This window comes from Homalodisca vitripennis, chromosome 6 (genome assembly GCF_021130785.1).
Source record: "Homalodisca vitripennis isolate AUS2020 chromosome 6, UT_GWSS_2.1, whole genome shotgun sequence".
In the NCBI taxonomy this organism is placed as follows: domain Eukaryota; kingdom Metazoa; phylum Arthropoda; class Insecta; order Hemiptera; family Cicadellidae; genus Homalodisca; species Homalodisca vitripennis.
Genome location: NC_060212.1, coordinates 142992410 through 143010737, shown reverse-complemented (window position 1 = coordinate 143010737; position 18328 = coordinate 142992410). Strand labels below are relative to the sequence as shown.

Below are 18328 nucleotides of genomic sequence, written 5' to 3'. Positions count from 1 at the left end.
AAATCAAAGTAGAAACGTGCAGTGTGATTCAATGAATGGCTGTGTTAACAGGTATCTATGTGTCTTTTTCAGTCGTAGCAATTGGGTTCTAAATGTTCTTGTTTTACATTCGCAGTAAAATTAACAGTCCGGACCAAATGAGAAGAAAATCTTTTATATTTAATTTGATTTGGTCAATAATTATTATCACTTGTAAATTAAGACATGACGTGTTCAAGCATGTATTTTTTGGACAAGTATAAATGAGGAGCAGTGTGACAGGCAGTGGATCTTTTGCTAAGATCGAAATATTTGTAACAAGGTTTATTAATTAACAGCCTAATTAGGAATGGAAAAGGAATGCGCAGTTTCAGTGAAAGCCTGAAAAAAATAACTGCGATCTTGATTATATTGAAAAGCTTAAGTAATACATTCTTGAAGCTCTTTCTTATCGGAAATTATATATTAATTTAAACAAACTCTCCAACTCAGTTGTGTGGGTCCGAAGATGTCCTCACTGAGTACGAAAGGCCTCACAAAATTAAAAACTTATATTATTGGAGAGTTTGTTTAAATTAATATAAGCTTACGTAACTCCACCACCAATGCAGAATTATAACTCTTCTAACTTTGCTAATGGGGTAGTAAGACGGGTACAGATGTTAAGATAGCCAAGTCAAGTAATATAGAGAGTGGCTGCTGCATGGATAGGCCTTTAGGCCGCTGGTCCCCAGTAGGCTATAATTGGCAGAGAGGGCTTCTTAGAACCAACTGCGCCAGGTGAATTCTTTACTTTTTTTTCTTTAAACCCAAGCCTCAAAACAATATCCAAACCTCGAAATTCCTAAAATCCCGTTTCAGCTAATACCAAACCAACGTGTCCAAAAAAGTATAAAAACGAACGATTATTTATTTCATCAACCGTCATGGTTTAAGAACCATACAAACGACAAGTGATAAAGCAAAGACCGTAACATTAAAAATATTCTCCCTTAGTTCAGAAGTAATTTAGTGATTAATGGGGGATGAAATTATTCAAATGGTCACCAAATAAAAACAAGACCTACACCATCGCCATAACCTATTGTGTTTTGTCATGAATTTCCTTCTTTTTTATTTTATCATGCTAAATCAATTACGGTCAACAACACAATAGCTTTGATCGGACTTCTACGCTAAACTGGGATAGTTCATAGTTCAATAACCATTAATTAGGTTACTCACTCTCAGTACTTAATCTATTTAAAGGGAATACAAATTTTGTATGTCTGCTCCATTGTGGTACTTAAAGGAAAGTTTAGACGATCAAGACAAAATTCGACAATATGATAGCAACTTCGTTTTGGAGTTTTCATAAGGTATTTCTGAATATCCAGTTATTAAAGAAGATAACCTCGACGTAACACGATGCTAAAATAGCCAAAACTTCTTAACAGTCCCCTTCTGATTTCTCGTCTGTATGAGTATCTCCAGTAGGAAAGTCATCTGTCAAGTCATTGTATCGACTACATGACTCAGGCCGACAACTCTATCGGGCATCCCCCATAAGTTTCAATCTGTTCCCGGCGGAGCCGATGGCAGTCTGGACGATAAATCAAAACAACACATCACATAAACAAGCGGGGGCCATAAACAATTCAATTAGAATCAATACAAGATTTCATTGGGTTGCGAAGCACGTCCACCTCCCGACAATGCACGGTTTAATCTACGCCAAGATTTCTCAGTTTAATTAAAAAGAAGTCGGGCTCGTTGATGAAAACTACCCAAGGGCCTGATTGTTTTAATCAAAGACCTTGTCGCCTGTTTACACCCCGCTTGGGGTATTGGTTCCGCAGTGCTGCGCCGGGGTTGGTGATTTCGGTAGCTTCCGATGTTGCTGTGCGCTTCACTAAACATTTGCTCAATAAAGCGTTAAGTGTTTACTAAAAACGCTACTCTGGTTAAAATAGGGACACATAATATAATATTACACCAAAAACCAAGCTTTGGTAGGTATATATTGCATTTAATTTCCATACGTAAAGAATATTACAGAACACAAATCTGATTACTGAGATAAATATAGTTAGGGTGCTAAGCATTATGAATTTGAGTTCTCAAAAATCAATTATAGTCAAAAGCAATTAGTTTTGTAGGTAATTTTGAGCATATAAGTTAAAAAAAATACAACTCTTTTAGCTTCCTCATTCTACTAGCATAATTTCGTCCTTCTCTTAATAAAATGGTTTTCTTATTTTATTTTTTGAAGTAAGTATAGTTTTTAGAATGAGGGATTTAGTTTTTTATTACTTTATTACGTTACGTACGTTATTACTTAGATTATGAACTCGTGGAAGCTAAAAACACATAAAAGAAAATACATTTTTTAAGGTTGTCAAGCTATTAAGGAGTGTTTGAAAGACATCCAATTTTGTCTACAAGATAAAATAATGCCTATTACGCCATTCATATTTAAAATAATATTATAAATAATATTTAGATTTGCATGATTTGTATAGATCATTTAGAATTAGTACTTAGAATTAATTGTCATTGATTTCAGATTTCATTACACTAATACCAGAACTAGGGTTTCAAATATATATTTACGAATAATGGGACAGTTATTCTTACATCAAGGGAGTTTTCTGAAAACATGATAGTTTCAATAGGACTTAGTTGAAAAGACTAGCGTTCAAGAAACCCCTTGCAGACAGTTTGGAAAACTCGCATAAGCAAACCAAATTATACTTCAATAAAAATGTTGAAATCCTTTTCAGTTAAAAATTTAAGTTAAAGTTGAAAAGTTAAATCATAATTCATTTTGGCTTAAGAAAAAGTAAAACAAAAATATAGTTGGGCCTTTGTAGAATTTATTAAATAACGAGCAAATTTTAATAAATTCTTTAAAATACACTTGTGTTTGGTACAACCCCTACAGGGTTGTAGGTGTCGTATACTTACTTCCACTTCCATTGAGATTTATTAATGATAGATTCAATGTATTATTTACACTAATTTCAGTTAAATGCAGCACCATGCATATTAACCTCTCCTCCCTACACGGCAGCCCCTAGACACGGCTCGGGCAGTCGTACGCTCATAATCCGCTAATTTTCTATTTGTTGCGCTCGCACCAGCTTAATCCCTTTCAGCCGGGATCAAAACTCCATTAAAACTCGGAACGAACTGGCGGATGAGTTCGGCGTAGCGGTGTCACAAAGAACTCATCACCTCGATATTATGTCCGAGCGTGATTGGTTTTTCCATTATTCACAAGCGGCCCGAGGATTGAATTTTCATTATTTCCCGCCAAATCGACACGGTGTGATATTTTCCCGCCGGTTTATCCGCCGTGTGATTCGTTTCGACGCCGCCATTACAATTCACACCGTAATCCTACCACCCACCCCCTCCACAACGGCCGCACAGCCAAACAAAAACCACTGCGGAATAAACAATGTGGTCAAAACATTTAGTGGATTTTGTTTGACGCTTTGATTACGCTCTGTTGTTTGTTGTCACATCCAGGGGAGTGCAAAGTTTTTGAAATCCAATTTTTCGCGCCGGCCAATTTCCCCGATGATTGGACGCGCGGAAATCCCTCCGTAAGCCGCGTGTCGCTAAAATTCGTGAAATTCATCGCCGAACCCGGCCATTGCAGTTTTGTTGTAATCGTACTTCTGTTCCAGTGTTAATTCAAATCCACAAGAGTTGATTGCTTTTGGCCAGTCAATACTGTAAAATGCATCATCACCAGTTTGGGACTCTCATGGTACCCCGTTTTAGGCGCATTAAATTGTTTACATTTCTTTCAGTCTGCGAATTTTCAAAAAAATGATTATAGCTGTAGTTAAATGGTACCCATTAATCACTGGGAAATCTTTTGAGAAATATTTTTTTTTTTTAATTGAGAATATTTCTACTTAAGCAGGAGATGAATTAAAAGTTAAAATTACAAATATTTTTCCAATCATCCGGTAAAAGTCATCTTTCTAAAATTACGTCATTAAACTTGACCATTTTGTTGCAGACGCTATCAAGTTTGGAGTGGACAGATTAATGGAAAAGTCTGAAGACGAGGAAGAAGATGAGGACACTTCCAACAACAACAATCATCAGATGAAGAACATCAATGGGGTGAGGAGTGATGTTACCACCATGACAGACGGTGACGCCGGGTCTCCCAGAAGGGTGGAGTCCTGGCGAGTCTCAAGGTCGAGGTCAAGATCGAGGTCGAGATCGAGATCAAGATCGACGTCACCAGAACTGGAGGTGGACAGTCCGCCGAGAACTCCCCCATTGGAGGTCACGATGCGGACAACTTCTCCCGTCATCAAGTCCAAGAAAGCCGAAGCCTTCAGTGTCAGTGCCCTACTGAGGCCGGATTTTCCTCGGATCAGGAAAGATCCAGGAAACTATCCTCCTTTCTCAGAAACAATTTCCGTGACTAGGTCTTTTTTCTATCCTGGGTTACCTTTCTCCGACATCCTTCTGAAGGACAAGGAGCCGATCAACTCAGGACTTCTTCCCCGACATTTTCTGTCTCCACCTGGATTTCCGCTGGCTCCTGGTCTGTATGGAACACCTAAGGACGGTGATGTAGATGCTAACAAGAACCTCTTAACCGGATCTCTGTACCTCAGCCTCGGCGCTGTCCATGCGGCTGCAGCTGCAGCCATGGCGAACTCCTCTGTACCTCAAGGTACCTAATTATTTATTACATTACATTTATTATTATTATATTACATAGCATTAGTTTGTGGCTACCACGACATCGTCATATTCTGTGATTAGTCTCGTATGCATGCATTAATGGTCTTGTCAGATTATTTTAGGTATAGCCTACTTTCTTAGAAGTTGAAAATGTTATACTTCTGTGATATTAACTGTTATAAAATCTATAATAATAAACTGCTAATTCCCACCTCATTGTTGAAAAATAAATTATTCTTGTGGTACATTTCATGTGCGGCAATTACCTTAAAACAATAGATTAAAGAAATATTAGTATTAGTTTTCAATAAATGAAATTTTGGCAAATTCTGTTCAAAGATTTTACCAATCGCAATACAACTTCATATATAAAAGTGTTTTAAGAATATTTTTACTTGTAGAGTCAGAAGAGCCAAAAATATGATACAATTGCGAATGCCCACCATTAACATTTCTTAAAGTTTTTTTGTGTGTGGAAAGGCATTACATTAGCATAAAGAACTGAAAGCTTTTGAAAACGTCCACAAATGATTATTATGCACATGCCAAATTTAGTATTATCATTCTCAATATTGATAAAAACGTTCGTAATAAGATGATGTCAATGTGTACAACAATGTCAACCAACTAACCACCATATTTGGTTAAATGTATAACATACCATATATAATAGTGAACAATATTTATTTATTATAATATCTAAAAATATAGCAACAAATGTAATAATAACATGTTAAGAGAACATAACACATTTTTACATTTTTACACTGATACAGTGGAGTAAAAATTGCTAAAGTTAATAAAACTATAAGGAAAACTTCAAGATATGTTGCAAAATTATGCAAACGAGTATGTGTAATCAAATAATATCTCTGGAATGCTAAAGTAAAATTTGAAATATGCAAAATAAATTTTGATGCATTTTGTAGTTTTCATTATAATCTCGAGGTATCCTACAAGTCATTGCTTTTTCGGTTCCAACTGAATTATTAACGGGTAAAACATAATAAACTAAATCCTCATAATAAACAACGAAATATATTTTAAAGTAATCTAAAAGTGTTTTTACTTTAGTGGCTTAATTCCAAAAACCAAATTATGCTTATTTGAGTTGCTATACGGTTTTCAATTGCTTAATTCAAAGTACGATATTGACAAATGTTCATAAAACAAAAAGTCATATGGAATGAATTATACACCGTGTCCCAAAAAAAACTGAACAACTTTATTAGATTGTAATTATTTTAATAACACACATATAAAAGAATTTTTTGATTTAAAGTAACACGCATAATCTTAAGTTATTTTGGGTACAACCTTTATTTGTGAACCTCAACATGGTTTCCATTGTTGGCAAAAAGATAGTCGATTCGGCTATCTAACTCTGCCCACACACTCGATGACGCATTTCCTCATTAATTTTGGAAAAGGCCGTGATAATCCTTAGTCTCAATTCTTGAATGTTTAACACTTTAGACTTGAAAACCTGGTCTTTTACAAATCCCCAGACAAAAAAATCACATGGTGTTATGTCTGGGGACCGTGGGGGCCAGGCTATGGAACCACCGCGCCCAATCCACCGACGAGGGAAAGTGTCATCAAGTGATTCTCTTACAAATAAGTTCCAGTGCGGAGGGGCACCATCTTGTTGAAAAAAAACGTTGGGCTGTAGGTCTTCTAGCTGTGGGTAAGCGTAGTTTTCTAGCATGTCTAGATAAATGTTACCATTAATTGTTTTTTCATTGAAGAAAAACGGGCCAATAAGTCTGTCATAGGAAATAGCACACCACACATTTAACTTGGGACTGTCTCGAACATGTTCCCGAACTTGATATGGTCTTTCTGTACCCCCAAATACGCACGTTATGTTTATTCACTTTTCCACATACATGGAACGTGGCCTCATCAGAAAACACTACCTTCTTTAGAAAGTTCTCATCAGCAGTTAAACGATCAAGCACAGTAACTGCAAAGTGTTTACGTTTAAGTTTGTCATCTGGAGTAATTTGCTGCAAAATTTGCAGCTTATAAGGTTTCATTTTCAAATTTTTCTTTAAAATTCTTTGAACACTGGATTTTGATAAATTTAACTCACGTGCTGCAGTGCGAATAGATTTTTGAGGACTCCGTAGAAAATGTTTGTTGCACGTTCTCAATAGCTTCATTTGGCAGTTTAGGCCTACCATTGTTTTTTTGAATGTTTTATGCTGCCAGTTAACATGAACTTATCATACCAGGCTCGAATGCTGTTCCTTGATGGTGGATGGCGACCATAGCGTGTTCTAAACCTTCTTTGCACTACAATATCTGATTTGGTTTCAATGTACCACTCAACACACTGCGCTTTCTCCTGTGCATTCATAGTGACTGCTTTATTGTAGGTTATGTTTTTGGGTTAAGCAGTTTGAGCAAACAACAATGAAACAGCTGATCTTTACAACTAACATTAAAAAAAAAAAAACTTTATAAACTCTACCTTCATGTGGTCATGCTTATAATAATCTAAATTTAACTTTGCGGATTTTATTAGGCTTTAAAGTTGTTCAGTTTTTTTTGGGACACGGTGTATAATGAATCTTACCATGCTACAACTGATACATTAATCTATAATAATCTATAAACAGCCATTTAAAAATCTACAGTTTTTATATTAAAATATTTTATTTGATGTTGAAAATTAGCAATTGTTTCATTCAAATCTGCTAATAGTAAGATCTTGTAAAAGATATTTTTAATATTTTGGACCTTCTCCTTCTTCTCGTATCTCCAACTTTGCTGACTTTCAACCTAATTAACACCTTAACTTCTTCATTTAACTTTTTAAATGTTCTCATTTCTGTTCCATAAAACAGTCCTCAATGTTCCAGGTATTTGATATTTAAGATCTTCTTCCCACAGGTGCTCCAGGAAGCGGGACCATGTTCTCCGGGATACCTCCGCACCCGCCCTCCCCCGAGGATCTGTTCCGACTGAGACATCAACTGCTGACCTCCAGCGGCCAGGACCCTCACCACCACCACCTGCTGATGCGAGGAGGTGACGTGTACAGCTGTGTCAAGTGCGACAAGATGTTTCCCACTCCTCACGGACTGGAGGTCCACTCCCGGCGTTCTCACAACGGCAAGCGACCGTTCGCCTGCGAGCTCTGCAACAAGACCTTCGGGGCCGAAGTCAGCCTCAGTCAGCATAGGTAGGTGGCGATCCGAGCAACTTGAGGGAACATTTTACTAGTGTTCTGAGTTAAAATATTAACCATGATACGAAGGATTCTAATTATTATAGATCCAACTAGATAATTATTCAGGCAAGAATGATTTTCCAAGAGAATAATCCTTAAATAGTTTTCTCAAGAGAAAATCCGTAGAAAGTCAACTCTGCATATCCTAGTGACTTTATATTTTAATTTGAGTTCAACGAATGTATTGAGAAAAAGGAAATGCTTTGGTAAAAGAATATCCACTAAGTCCTGTAACATTTTAGTTCGTCACTTTATAATCCTTTATATATCACTGTATGATCTAAAGTGACCAGGTTCACCGCCTGGTTTATACCTCCCAGTCCAAATTACATTGGGTATAGCAAAACCAATGTGTCGCTTACATCTGGGCAACACAATCAGATGTCCAGGAGTAGCACATCACTTACCTGAAATGACGAGATATTGTAGGTGCAAGGGAAGTCCATAGGTCTAGTCAGCATCTACTGGAAGATGGAAGATGGCTGTTGGAGTTGGTGGGGCTGCCTAAGAGTTAAAGGTAGTTGCTAGCCTAGACATAATAGCGAGCTACCCTTGCCCGCGTTCACTGAAGAGGCTGGTACAGAGCATGGCTGAGATATAATACCCGCAATGCTTCCTTATGGAACTCCTCAGGAGGCGGCCCCTACCCCTTGACTTTCCCATCCTGAATATCCTGTCAATCAGGAAGCACCGCAAATGTCTTATTAGTACTAAGTGTTTCTCAGCTTCTTGTCCTAAGAGAACAAAAAATACCCAAAATGACTTCATGGATACCCTCGCAAATTCGAGTAGGTGTACGCATTTTGGTCCACTTGTATGTACAGTTTACCTAGATCTACTAGTGTACGAAGAAAATAGAAAGGGAAGGAAGAAAAATCTATGATTTGAAAGTAGGCTACATAACGAGAATGAAACGATCCTTAGATGACTAAATTGTTAGGATGAACACTATTAGGATCTAATTCTAGACTAAGACATTTACCTTTCTATTTAAGAGCTGCCTAACCCCGCACAGGTGGTTGTGTTGTCGCAGGTCAGTTCACAACGTGGAGAAGGTGTTCGAATGCAAGCAGTGCGGCAAGACGTTCAAGAGGTCGTCCACTCTGTCCACCCACCTGCTGATCCACTCGGACACTAGGCCATACCCTTGCCAGTTCTGCGGCAAACGTTTCCACCAGAAGTCCGACATGAAGAAACACACATATATACACACTGGTGAGTCCATAAAGCGTCAGAGTGTTAAGTTCTCATACTGAATGGATCGATAAAGGTGGCGGTGGAAATTACTCGCCATCAATGTTATACCGGATGTCTTAAAAGTCCCCCCCCCCCCCATATAAACTTGTTTATGAATAAAGATGGGAGTGTTTTACTTGGAGGTGTTTCTATGATCACGAGGAGCGTTTTAATGGCCCTAAATTGTTGGCCCCCCCTCCCCCAATGGGGTATTTTAGTGGTAAGTCAATACTTTTAAATAGGAACACCTAGTGAGTGACACCTCATTTTAAAAATATTATAAAAAGAAGAAGAATAGCACAAACTAGAGGTAGCTAATGATACGTCATCCAAGTTGGTGAGCAAATAAAGTTGAATTGTTTTATAATACCCTCACATTACATTTAATTACATTTAAAGTTATTGCAAGACAGATAAAAAGTCACTCACTAGTTGACTAGAACTAGAACCACCAAGATAGTCTTGGTGCTAGTCTTGGTTCTAGTTGATTTTGAGAACTTGTGCCAGAAAATCATAAAGCAAGTTATTATACCGATCAACAAACATCAACCACCATGTTTAACATTGCATTTATTAGGTTTCGTTTTGTCTGGTCGACGCCCATTAGGAAGTCCTGAGCTGTGAGATGCTGGCGGCACCCATTAACCAAAATACACCCAAAACTAGTGGAAATAGTTTGTTTAGCGTTTGTTTAGGTTTGTTTAGCTAGGATTCCACTAGTTTTTGGCGTATTTTCGTTAATGGGTGCCGCTGGTGTGAAGCTAGCAGCACCCACTGTTTTTTTTTGCCTATTTCTCACATTAATGCCAAAAAAACGGTAAAAATAGCTAAACAAACCTAAACAAACGCTAAACAAACGATTCCAATAGTTTTGGGTGTATTTTGGTTAATGGGTGCTGCCAGCTTCACACAGCTGAAGTCCTGGGAATACCAATAGCTGTTCTTTCCATTTTATCTCTTATTGGTTACCAGTTAGTATGTGAGACACATTCAGTTCACTTTGACACAGCATCTGGACTGGACACATGTCTGTTCATAAAAAAGTAATTTGGGGGGGAGTACTTTTTTTATAAGACACCCGGGTATATTCTATTGCTTCTTCACAGCATGCCGCTAAAATGTCCATTGCCAATTCTTTGGTGAGACAATGATTTAATTTTCCAAGTCTTCCTTAAAAATTTGAGTACTGAATTAGGATTTACGAGACGATACTAATATTAGACATAAATGTACTGTAAATATAAAAAAATGTGTCATGTTTTTATCTTAATCCTAGAAGCAATAATTATAAAAGCTAGACAAGAATCATAAGAGAGTCTAAGTTTAACTAATGTACTAATGATAAGCTAAGTGTCAAGTATCAGTAAGGTGTGAGGTTCTGGACATTACAAAAATAATCAGGATTCGAATTGCAGATATCTCTGCAATTGTCTAGAATTATAAGAACATTTTCATGGAAGTTCAATTAGTACCAGAGCAATCAATTACTGATAAGGTTTTTGTGAACAATCTAACAAATGTCTCAACTCTGAGAAGACGGACATAAATCCTCTTGTGGTACCATTTTAATTTAATAGAAACGTGGTAAATTCGGAGTATGAACAGTTTCCCTAGAATAAATATAACCAGTAGCTGTACTAGCTAGTTTAACTCTTTCCTAGGCAGTATACAGTGAGTGTGTGCCATTACTGAAACTACTCGCAGTCAGGATGATGTATCTAAAGGGATAAATGCTATGTCAAAGATTAACCAGTAATTGTACTAGTTTACAAAAATGAAAAGGATAGGAAGATTGTTATTTAAAGTTCAAAATCACGAATGCCTACTTCTAATTAGATTAGCTGTAACTGCAAAAAAATCGTCAATATACAGCATAAATTTAAATAAAAATTGTTTTTAATGCATTTTTAAATTTTCCTACCCTCCAAGCAGTCATCAAAAAAGGTTTCATGCTAAACTGGAGTGACTTAAAAAGGATCCATAAAAGAAAATTCCTTACTCTCCTACAACAACGTAAGAATTTTTTCTTCTCTGGTGTATGACGTTTGAGAAATAACCAGATGTACAATACAATTATAAATCCCTAAATCCTCCGATGCAAGATTCCTCCGGAGAAGCGCTAATCCTGTGGTAATCCCGGCAAGACAATGCTGACCGCCTACGTCTCGAGTAATGGCCCTACCTTCCCTTGTTACTTACCCGCTCCTGTTGTAATTAGTGCATAATTCACCGGCGACAATTAATAACGGGATCTGTTGTCTGGTGTTAATCACTGGAGAGGAATGTTCCTGCCCCGCGCTTCCAGGAACTGCTTCATTCTTAGACAAATCTTGTTAGAAACACGCTCCCCGTGGTGGAGCTTTACTCTTGCTAGGGGCGTACTTTGTTGACAATGGAACACTTAAAACTCTGCTGAACGCTTTTAAGTTTTCTTATTCTTATTTGAAATAGTTCAACTGTCAGTTGGACAGATATATTCCTTAATTTTTCCATCTATACATAATGTATAAATTCCAGTTATTTTATGGTTTAAAATTATTAAAGGATATTTTTTTACTTTAGTGAAATATAGTACAAAGTGAATGTTGTATTGAATAATAAATATTACACCGGGTGCCTTATAAACCCCCATATAAACCTTTTTATGAATACAGATGGGAGTGTTTTACTTTGGGGGTGTTTATATGACCGAATAAGCAGCTTTTTGATAGATAAACATTTTTGATTCCTCCCCCTCCAAAATGGCGTAATTAGGGGTTAAGTCAATATATTTTAATTATAAAACGTTGTAAGTGACACCTAACTTTAAAGGTGTTATAAAAAGAAGAGGAAAATCACAAAGTAGAGGTCTCTAATATTACTCTATCAAATTTGGTGGCCAATTAAAGTTGAATTGTTTTATAGAATTATTGTATGCACGTAAATCTAAGTTTTAAATTTTTTTAAATATATACAATAACATAGGTTACAGATTGTGTCATAAATATAAATTTTCTTTCTAAATTGTACTGAAAAGAAAAGAAATTTATAAAATATTTAAGAACGTCAGCTTGTTTTAACTCAGTTTAGTAGTTTCAATCACGTGACGTTTTTTCATTAAAAGATAGCTCATAGTTGTAATATTTCGATAACCCAAAATAAAATAATTTGTCAAAACTAAAACATATGTAACTACTATATAATTTTACACGTGGTTGATTTACAAAACATTTTCTTCAGACATGAATTTCCTTTCACATCGTTAAATAAAATATATTCTTGAGAAGTTTTACACACACACACACACACACACACACACACACACACACACACACACACACACACACACACACACACACACACACACACACACACACACACACACACACACACACACACACACACACACACACACACACACACACACACACACACACACACACACACACACACACACACACACACACACGTGTATTTCTCAAGATATATATATATATATATATATATATATAGGAATAGAAATGGAAAACAGAAAATGTTGTACTTCTTATTTGGATAGAAAAAAAGTTCTCCATAACTCTCTGGGGGCTGGTACCCTATTAGCGAATCAAAAAGGGTACTCAATTGTACTTAAATTGAAGGATCAATAGTTAAGTTCTGTTTCAATGGGTATTTTACCCTCAATATGATGAAGAGCGGCTGATTACTTACATTTACCTAAATAAAAAACCAAAATAGTAATGTTAATAGATTAGCACTTCGTATTAGAGCATAAAATAGAGAGCAAGGTTTCAAATAAAGTACAATATTAAAAAAATCACACTATAATCTGAAGTTGAAACAAGTCCTTCACGCTTTTCCTTCTAAAAGGGCACTTTTCACTAAGGACTAAGGATTGGCAGTGGATTATTCCAGCGTTACAAGGCCAAGAAGCCACATCATCCCTTTGACTCACTCCCTTAATTGCTGACGCCTCGCAGAAAACAATTTCTTAATATCTTGCGCATAATCCGCCGTAAAGAGGGCTTTATCGCCTTCAGAGCCCGTAATTAAACATTCTGCGACGTTTACGAGACACGAAAACCTTTATAGGCTGTCAAACCCGGCTGGGCATTCTTCAGGGGAGTGCGAGGATCTTCATTAGGAGATGGTTCGGAGACAAATCTCTTGAGAAGTTTAATGTTTCCGTTCTTTTGATATGAATTAATCACTTTATTGAACGGTTTTTAAACGTTCTCAAACCCATGTAGCTGAGGACAGATTACATGTCGAATAGAATGAAACTATTCCTGCGTGGATTAATCATCTGACGAATATTTCAACACGGCAAGATAATTTAAGTGTAGACAAATTAGAAACAATATTAAGAGTAATACTGATAGAAGAGTTGCTTCACTCATGAACAAGTTTAAATTTTTATTCGTTGGTAACGTGTCTTTTCATACTCCTCTATTTTAAATTTCGTTGAAATTTAATTCAGTGCATTTTATATTCCTTTGGATAGGCTGTACCAATAGCACGTCTGCCTCATAGTTCCATCAGTTAAATTAATATATTAATGAGGACTTTCTCTCAAATCTATGACAATTTTCCTGTACTGATATGCGTTTCGTAATGAGGACTTTCATCCATATCATTATTTCTTCATTAATAGCATAGTTTAATAAAGTCTCTTATATGTTATTATTCCTTGATCGATATACATCTCTTAATGAGGACTTTATACCAAATTTATTTCATTTTCCTATTATTGACGTGTATTTATTAATAAGGACTGTATCTAACATCTATGCCAATTTTCTTTTTTTCGATTTATTAATGAAGACTCTATAAAATGTATTTCGAAGTTCCTTAAGTAATATGTATTTCTCAATGAGTACTTTATCTCACTTCTATCTTAGTTTCTTCATTAAGATTCATCTTTTATTTCACATATATTCCATCGTTCTTTTATCGATATAAATCTCTCAATGAGGACTTTATCTCACATTTATTTCAATGTCGATATGTATCTATTCATAAGGACTTTATCTTAAATCTATCTTACAGTCCTTCAGTGGCATAAATTTATTTAACAACTACGTTGTGTGATAAAAGAATGGTATTGCCTCGGAAAATATTTATGATATTACTAACTATGTTATTTAGTACTAGTTAGTACTATGTTATTTAGTACATAGTTGGCCAATACGATATACGATGGTAAAAAAATAGATTATTGCTAGTTTATTATGATGATGAATATTGTTCTGCAGGATCTAGTTTTCCTTCGTTAATATTTACAATATTAGTAACACTTGCTTTAAATAAATGTGCTTTAAACTAATTTCAAGTGCAGATATTATGTATCCTTTGCACAAATACAATTCTAATCATCCTAGGTTCATCCTAATCATTGTTATAATTCGTGAGGGACATTATAAACTCTTCAGTCTAAATCTAAATTTATTTCCACCATCCTCTTGAACTTGTTCGCCAGCCTATGGGAGAATATCCCATCGTGCTAGCGGTCACCCCCACAGGAAGTTCTCACCCCAGAAAACCAACTAGTAATCGGCCAGTAACTCCGCGGTGCTCGAATGTAATGATCCCCCCTCCCCTCCGAGACCTATCGACCCCGCAGGGTGGGTCGGGAAGACTCCCGCCTTAGAACAATATTTTGCCACCGGCAAGAGCTCAATCTAAATTTCGCGGCAGCTGGCGGTGTTTTGGTTGGATCTGGAGTGTTGACGCCCGTTACGGATTGCGAAATGGTTCTGCGGGGACAAATACAGCAGTGGTGTTTTCCTTGCTCTTCACACTCTGTTATTTGATTTTCCCGCCGACTGTTTGTATTTTTAATCAGCTGTCCAACACTGTTCAGCTCTGAATAATTATGATGGTGCCGGATGTTGTTTTCTAGCAACACTGTTGTTTCACCCGAATGTTTGAAGCTGGAATAGTGAAAAACCGGTAACCCTCGATTATTCAAAGAATATTCGAGTGGCTGGTAACAAATAACAACTACCAAATTTAACTCGTATAGTAAAAATTACCAATTTAGTGAACACCACAGACAAAAGTTTCGAAATATATTCATACTCGAACAAACATAAATTGTTTAGTGACAATAAAATTTCTCCTTTGAATGGGGCGCTGCGTAAATAAACGCGAATAAAAGCCTATTAAAACAGTTCTTATTATCACTACACAGGACTCACAACACACTTTGTTACTATTTTCCAAAATAAATATACTCAGCAGAATATGCTTTAAAGTAGTAACTAACTTTTGTTATTTTTGGTCGTGAACAACTCAATTCCTTTTTAATGTAAATCATTTAATTTGATACGTAATTACAAATGGCCCAGTCATTGTTCCATTTATATCGCTTAATTATGTCCACTATCGCTTATAACTATTAGTCATTCGTCTTATATTTTTTCTTCTGCAAATAAGGAACTACAAGACTATATTTTATTCTTATTCTTTTCATCTATAACATATAATTTTTCAATATTGGACAATTTAATAAACGCTGACCAAAACTGTTTTAGAGTTTGAAATAATTTATTCCAGCCAAGAGTCTCTTTGCCATTTTCCTATCAGTATAGTGATAAGCTCGAATTTATCAATGGGGCTAAACGTTTGATTGCATTAAGTTTGTGAAAAATAATTAATTACATTTATATGATTTACTAACATTAAGGAGCAGCAGTAACACCCTTTAGATGATTACTTTCACCAAATTGCCAGTTACATTGTTAAGAGTTGTATGATCAAACAAGTAATGATATAAACGCAAACAATTTTATATTGAAGTATTTATGAAAGTTTTGAGAACACTATAACAACAAAATAGCTTAATATTTCTATAAAAGTAGTTTTGTAGACCACATATAAACACATTTATAAATTTGTGATTGTTATGTTGTAAAACATTTTTACACCAAGAATTATTGTATTATATACCCTATTATAAATCTTGCATTTATTGCAAAAGTATTCAATTTCACTTACCTTTATCTTCAAAATTACTTTTATGGCTTTGTACAAAAAATGCACTCAGTTATCAATGACACTTAAGCTTCCTATTAAAAACAATCTCTTACGAGTAAACCTCAATTTATGACAGTATAAATAGTTATGTAAATATGATATGAAAAATAGAACACTATAATGTTTTTCGAAACTAACAGGTTCATTATTTTACAGTGCTGATAACAATACATTCACAACAACAACTTGGCTAGGAGATTTTACTTTCGCAATTCGACAGCTGTTCATAGAGAACGATGTTTTTGTGGCGAACAAAGAGGACCAGAATATACAATAAATCGGTACTATAATCGAGTATATATAAAAATATGTTTATCGATAGTAATTTATAAAAAGTTATATTTCTAAAATGTATGTAATTATACACAATTTATTGCAGATTGCATCTCATTATTGGCTACAAAAATTAAATTCTTTTCCTGCCAGTTTTAGGGTTAATTACAAACTTTTTTAATTGGCAACCCACTTCGGAATAACCAAAGTGTGGTTTCTGGAGGTTTGTTAAAGATTCCTGAATCCAAACGTATCCAAAGTAATATAAACTAAACAAGGAAAGAATTCAAGAGATATGGTTTAAATTTATATTTATTTTATTTTTCATAATTGTATGATTTTGTAAGTAAAGATAATAATAGATTGATAAATTTATAAAAGAGGATTCTAATTACACATATGCCGAGGAACTTATCGCAACTATAATTTTTTTAGACGGTTTGGGTGTGGAGAGGGGTGCTCCCTCCCTGGATACGGCCATATCGGGTTTGTACAGTTTTCAATTTCCTTGCATTCATAAGCACTTCGCTCAGAAAAGTTTTATATGAAAGTAAAGCAGTACATTACATTGTTAAACGTATGAAGTGAAGTAAGTATTGGTGAAGAGCATCTGACGTTGCAGTAGCAGGATCAGGTAGTCCGGCTCAGCACGTCTGTCTGTCTGTCTGTGCTGATTGTATAACCTCGTTACCGAACCACAGACTCAACTACCCAAGTTGATTTGCTGAAGCTCTGCTGCAGATACGTGAAGATTTTCAATCAACTTTGTCTTGCTTTACTTCATCTCTTGCGTTATCTCAAGCAACTCGGGAACTGAGCTTGCTCTTTGTTGCTGTTTCATCTTGAGCTGAGCCACTCTGTTGAGATTATTCCTGTAACTAGATTTAAATCTCTTTACCCAATGAGGAATAAAGTTTTTATCACACTCTTTTGACACGTCAAACCGTTATATTTCTAAAAACATATCTGTACCTTGACTTTTACAGTTATAACATAAATTTTATCGTAAATAAACACCATTTAGGAATAAAAATTAATGCAATAATAACGATTGGAAAAAGATTAAAAGAGCCCTCAATGATTTTAATTTTAATTCGTACCTCAATCGATTAAGTAAAGGTATTCGAAGAAGATTTCCACCACCCAAGTGAGGAGAGAGGACTTGTCCTGTTTACTAAATATCTATGTTTGCTGATCATTTTGATCATTTTCAGGCCAGGCCTAAATAATAATGTCGCAATAGCTTCGGTCACCAAACTTATTTTACCTTCGTTTCAGAAAAGGCAGTGTGATTTAGGGTTATGTTGTGATTTTAGTCGAGTATTACAATTTGATTTCAATGCTGAGTCTACCTTCCTCTTACTGCAGTGTCTGGTATCTGAAAGTCAGCGATGAAGACGCTCAAAAATAACCTTTACATAGTTTTGACATAAGAGACACCTAGACTACCAACTAAAATAATATACTGTAATCTAGTTGAAGTGGCAGTCTCATTGTCTCATTAGGTGCACAATTGAGTGCACTTCGATGTTTCTGACACTATCTATAAGCAGAACGGAACAACTGAGTTTTCTACACATAACGTCAACTTAAATGGTTTTATATCTGCTTTATTATTCTAAAGATCGGCTTTATTATAGGGATAGTTCAGCGTGATAAACTATGCTACTAAGATAAAAATTACGTCTGAATTTTCTAATGAAAAACAGGAGTTCTCCAAGGCTCAATATTGGATTCTCTCATATTTCTCGAAAATGTTATAAGGTAATTAATTATTTTTCTGGAACGTAAGATGGAGAGTATAGATTAACCGTTTCTCTGTGTCCTTTCCGTATAAGTTTAATACTCCACTACGTAAATCCAGCAATTCTAAATACAATTTTGTTA

At 35.6% G+C, this 18328-nt stretch overlaps 1 protein-coding gene across 1 annotated transcript in view; it reads left to right on the top strand.

Annotated features, from left to right (window-relative positions):
• LOC124364965 (zinc finger protein Gfi-1b) overlaps positions 1-18328 on the top strand; it is a 78205-nt gene that overhangs the window by 37623 nt on the left and 22254 nt on the right. The window contains exons 3-5 of the mRNA XM_046820817.1: positions 3995-4666; positions 7576-7867; positions 8931-9130. Of these exons, the coding sequence (XP_046676773.1) occupies positions 3995-4666; positions 7576-7867; positions 8931-9130 (1164 nt within the window). The remainder of the gene's footprint in view (positions 1-3994; positions 4667-7575; positions 7868-8930; positions 9131-18328) is intronic.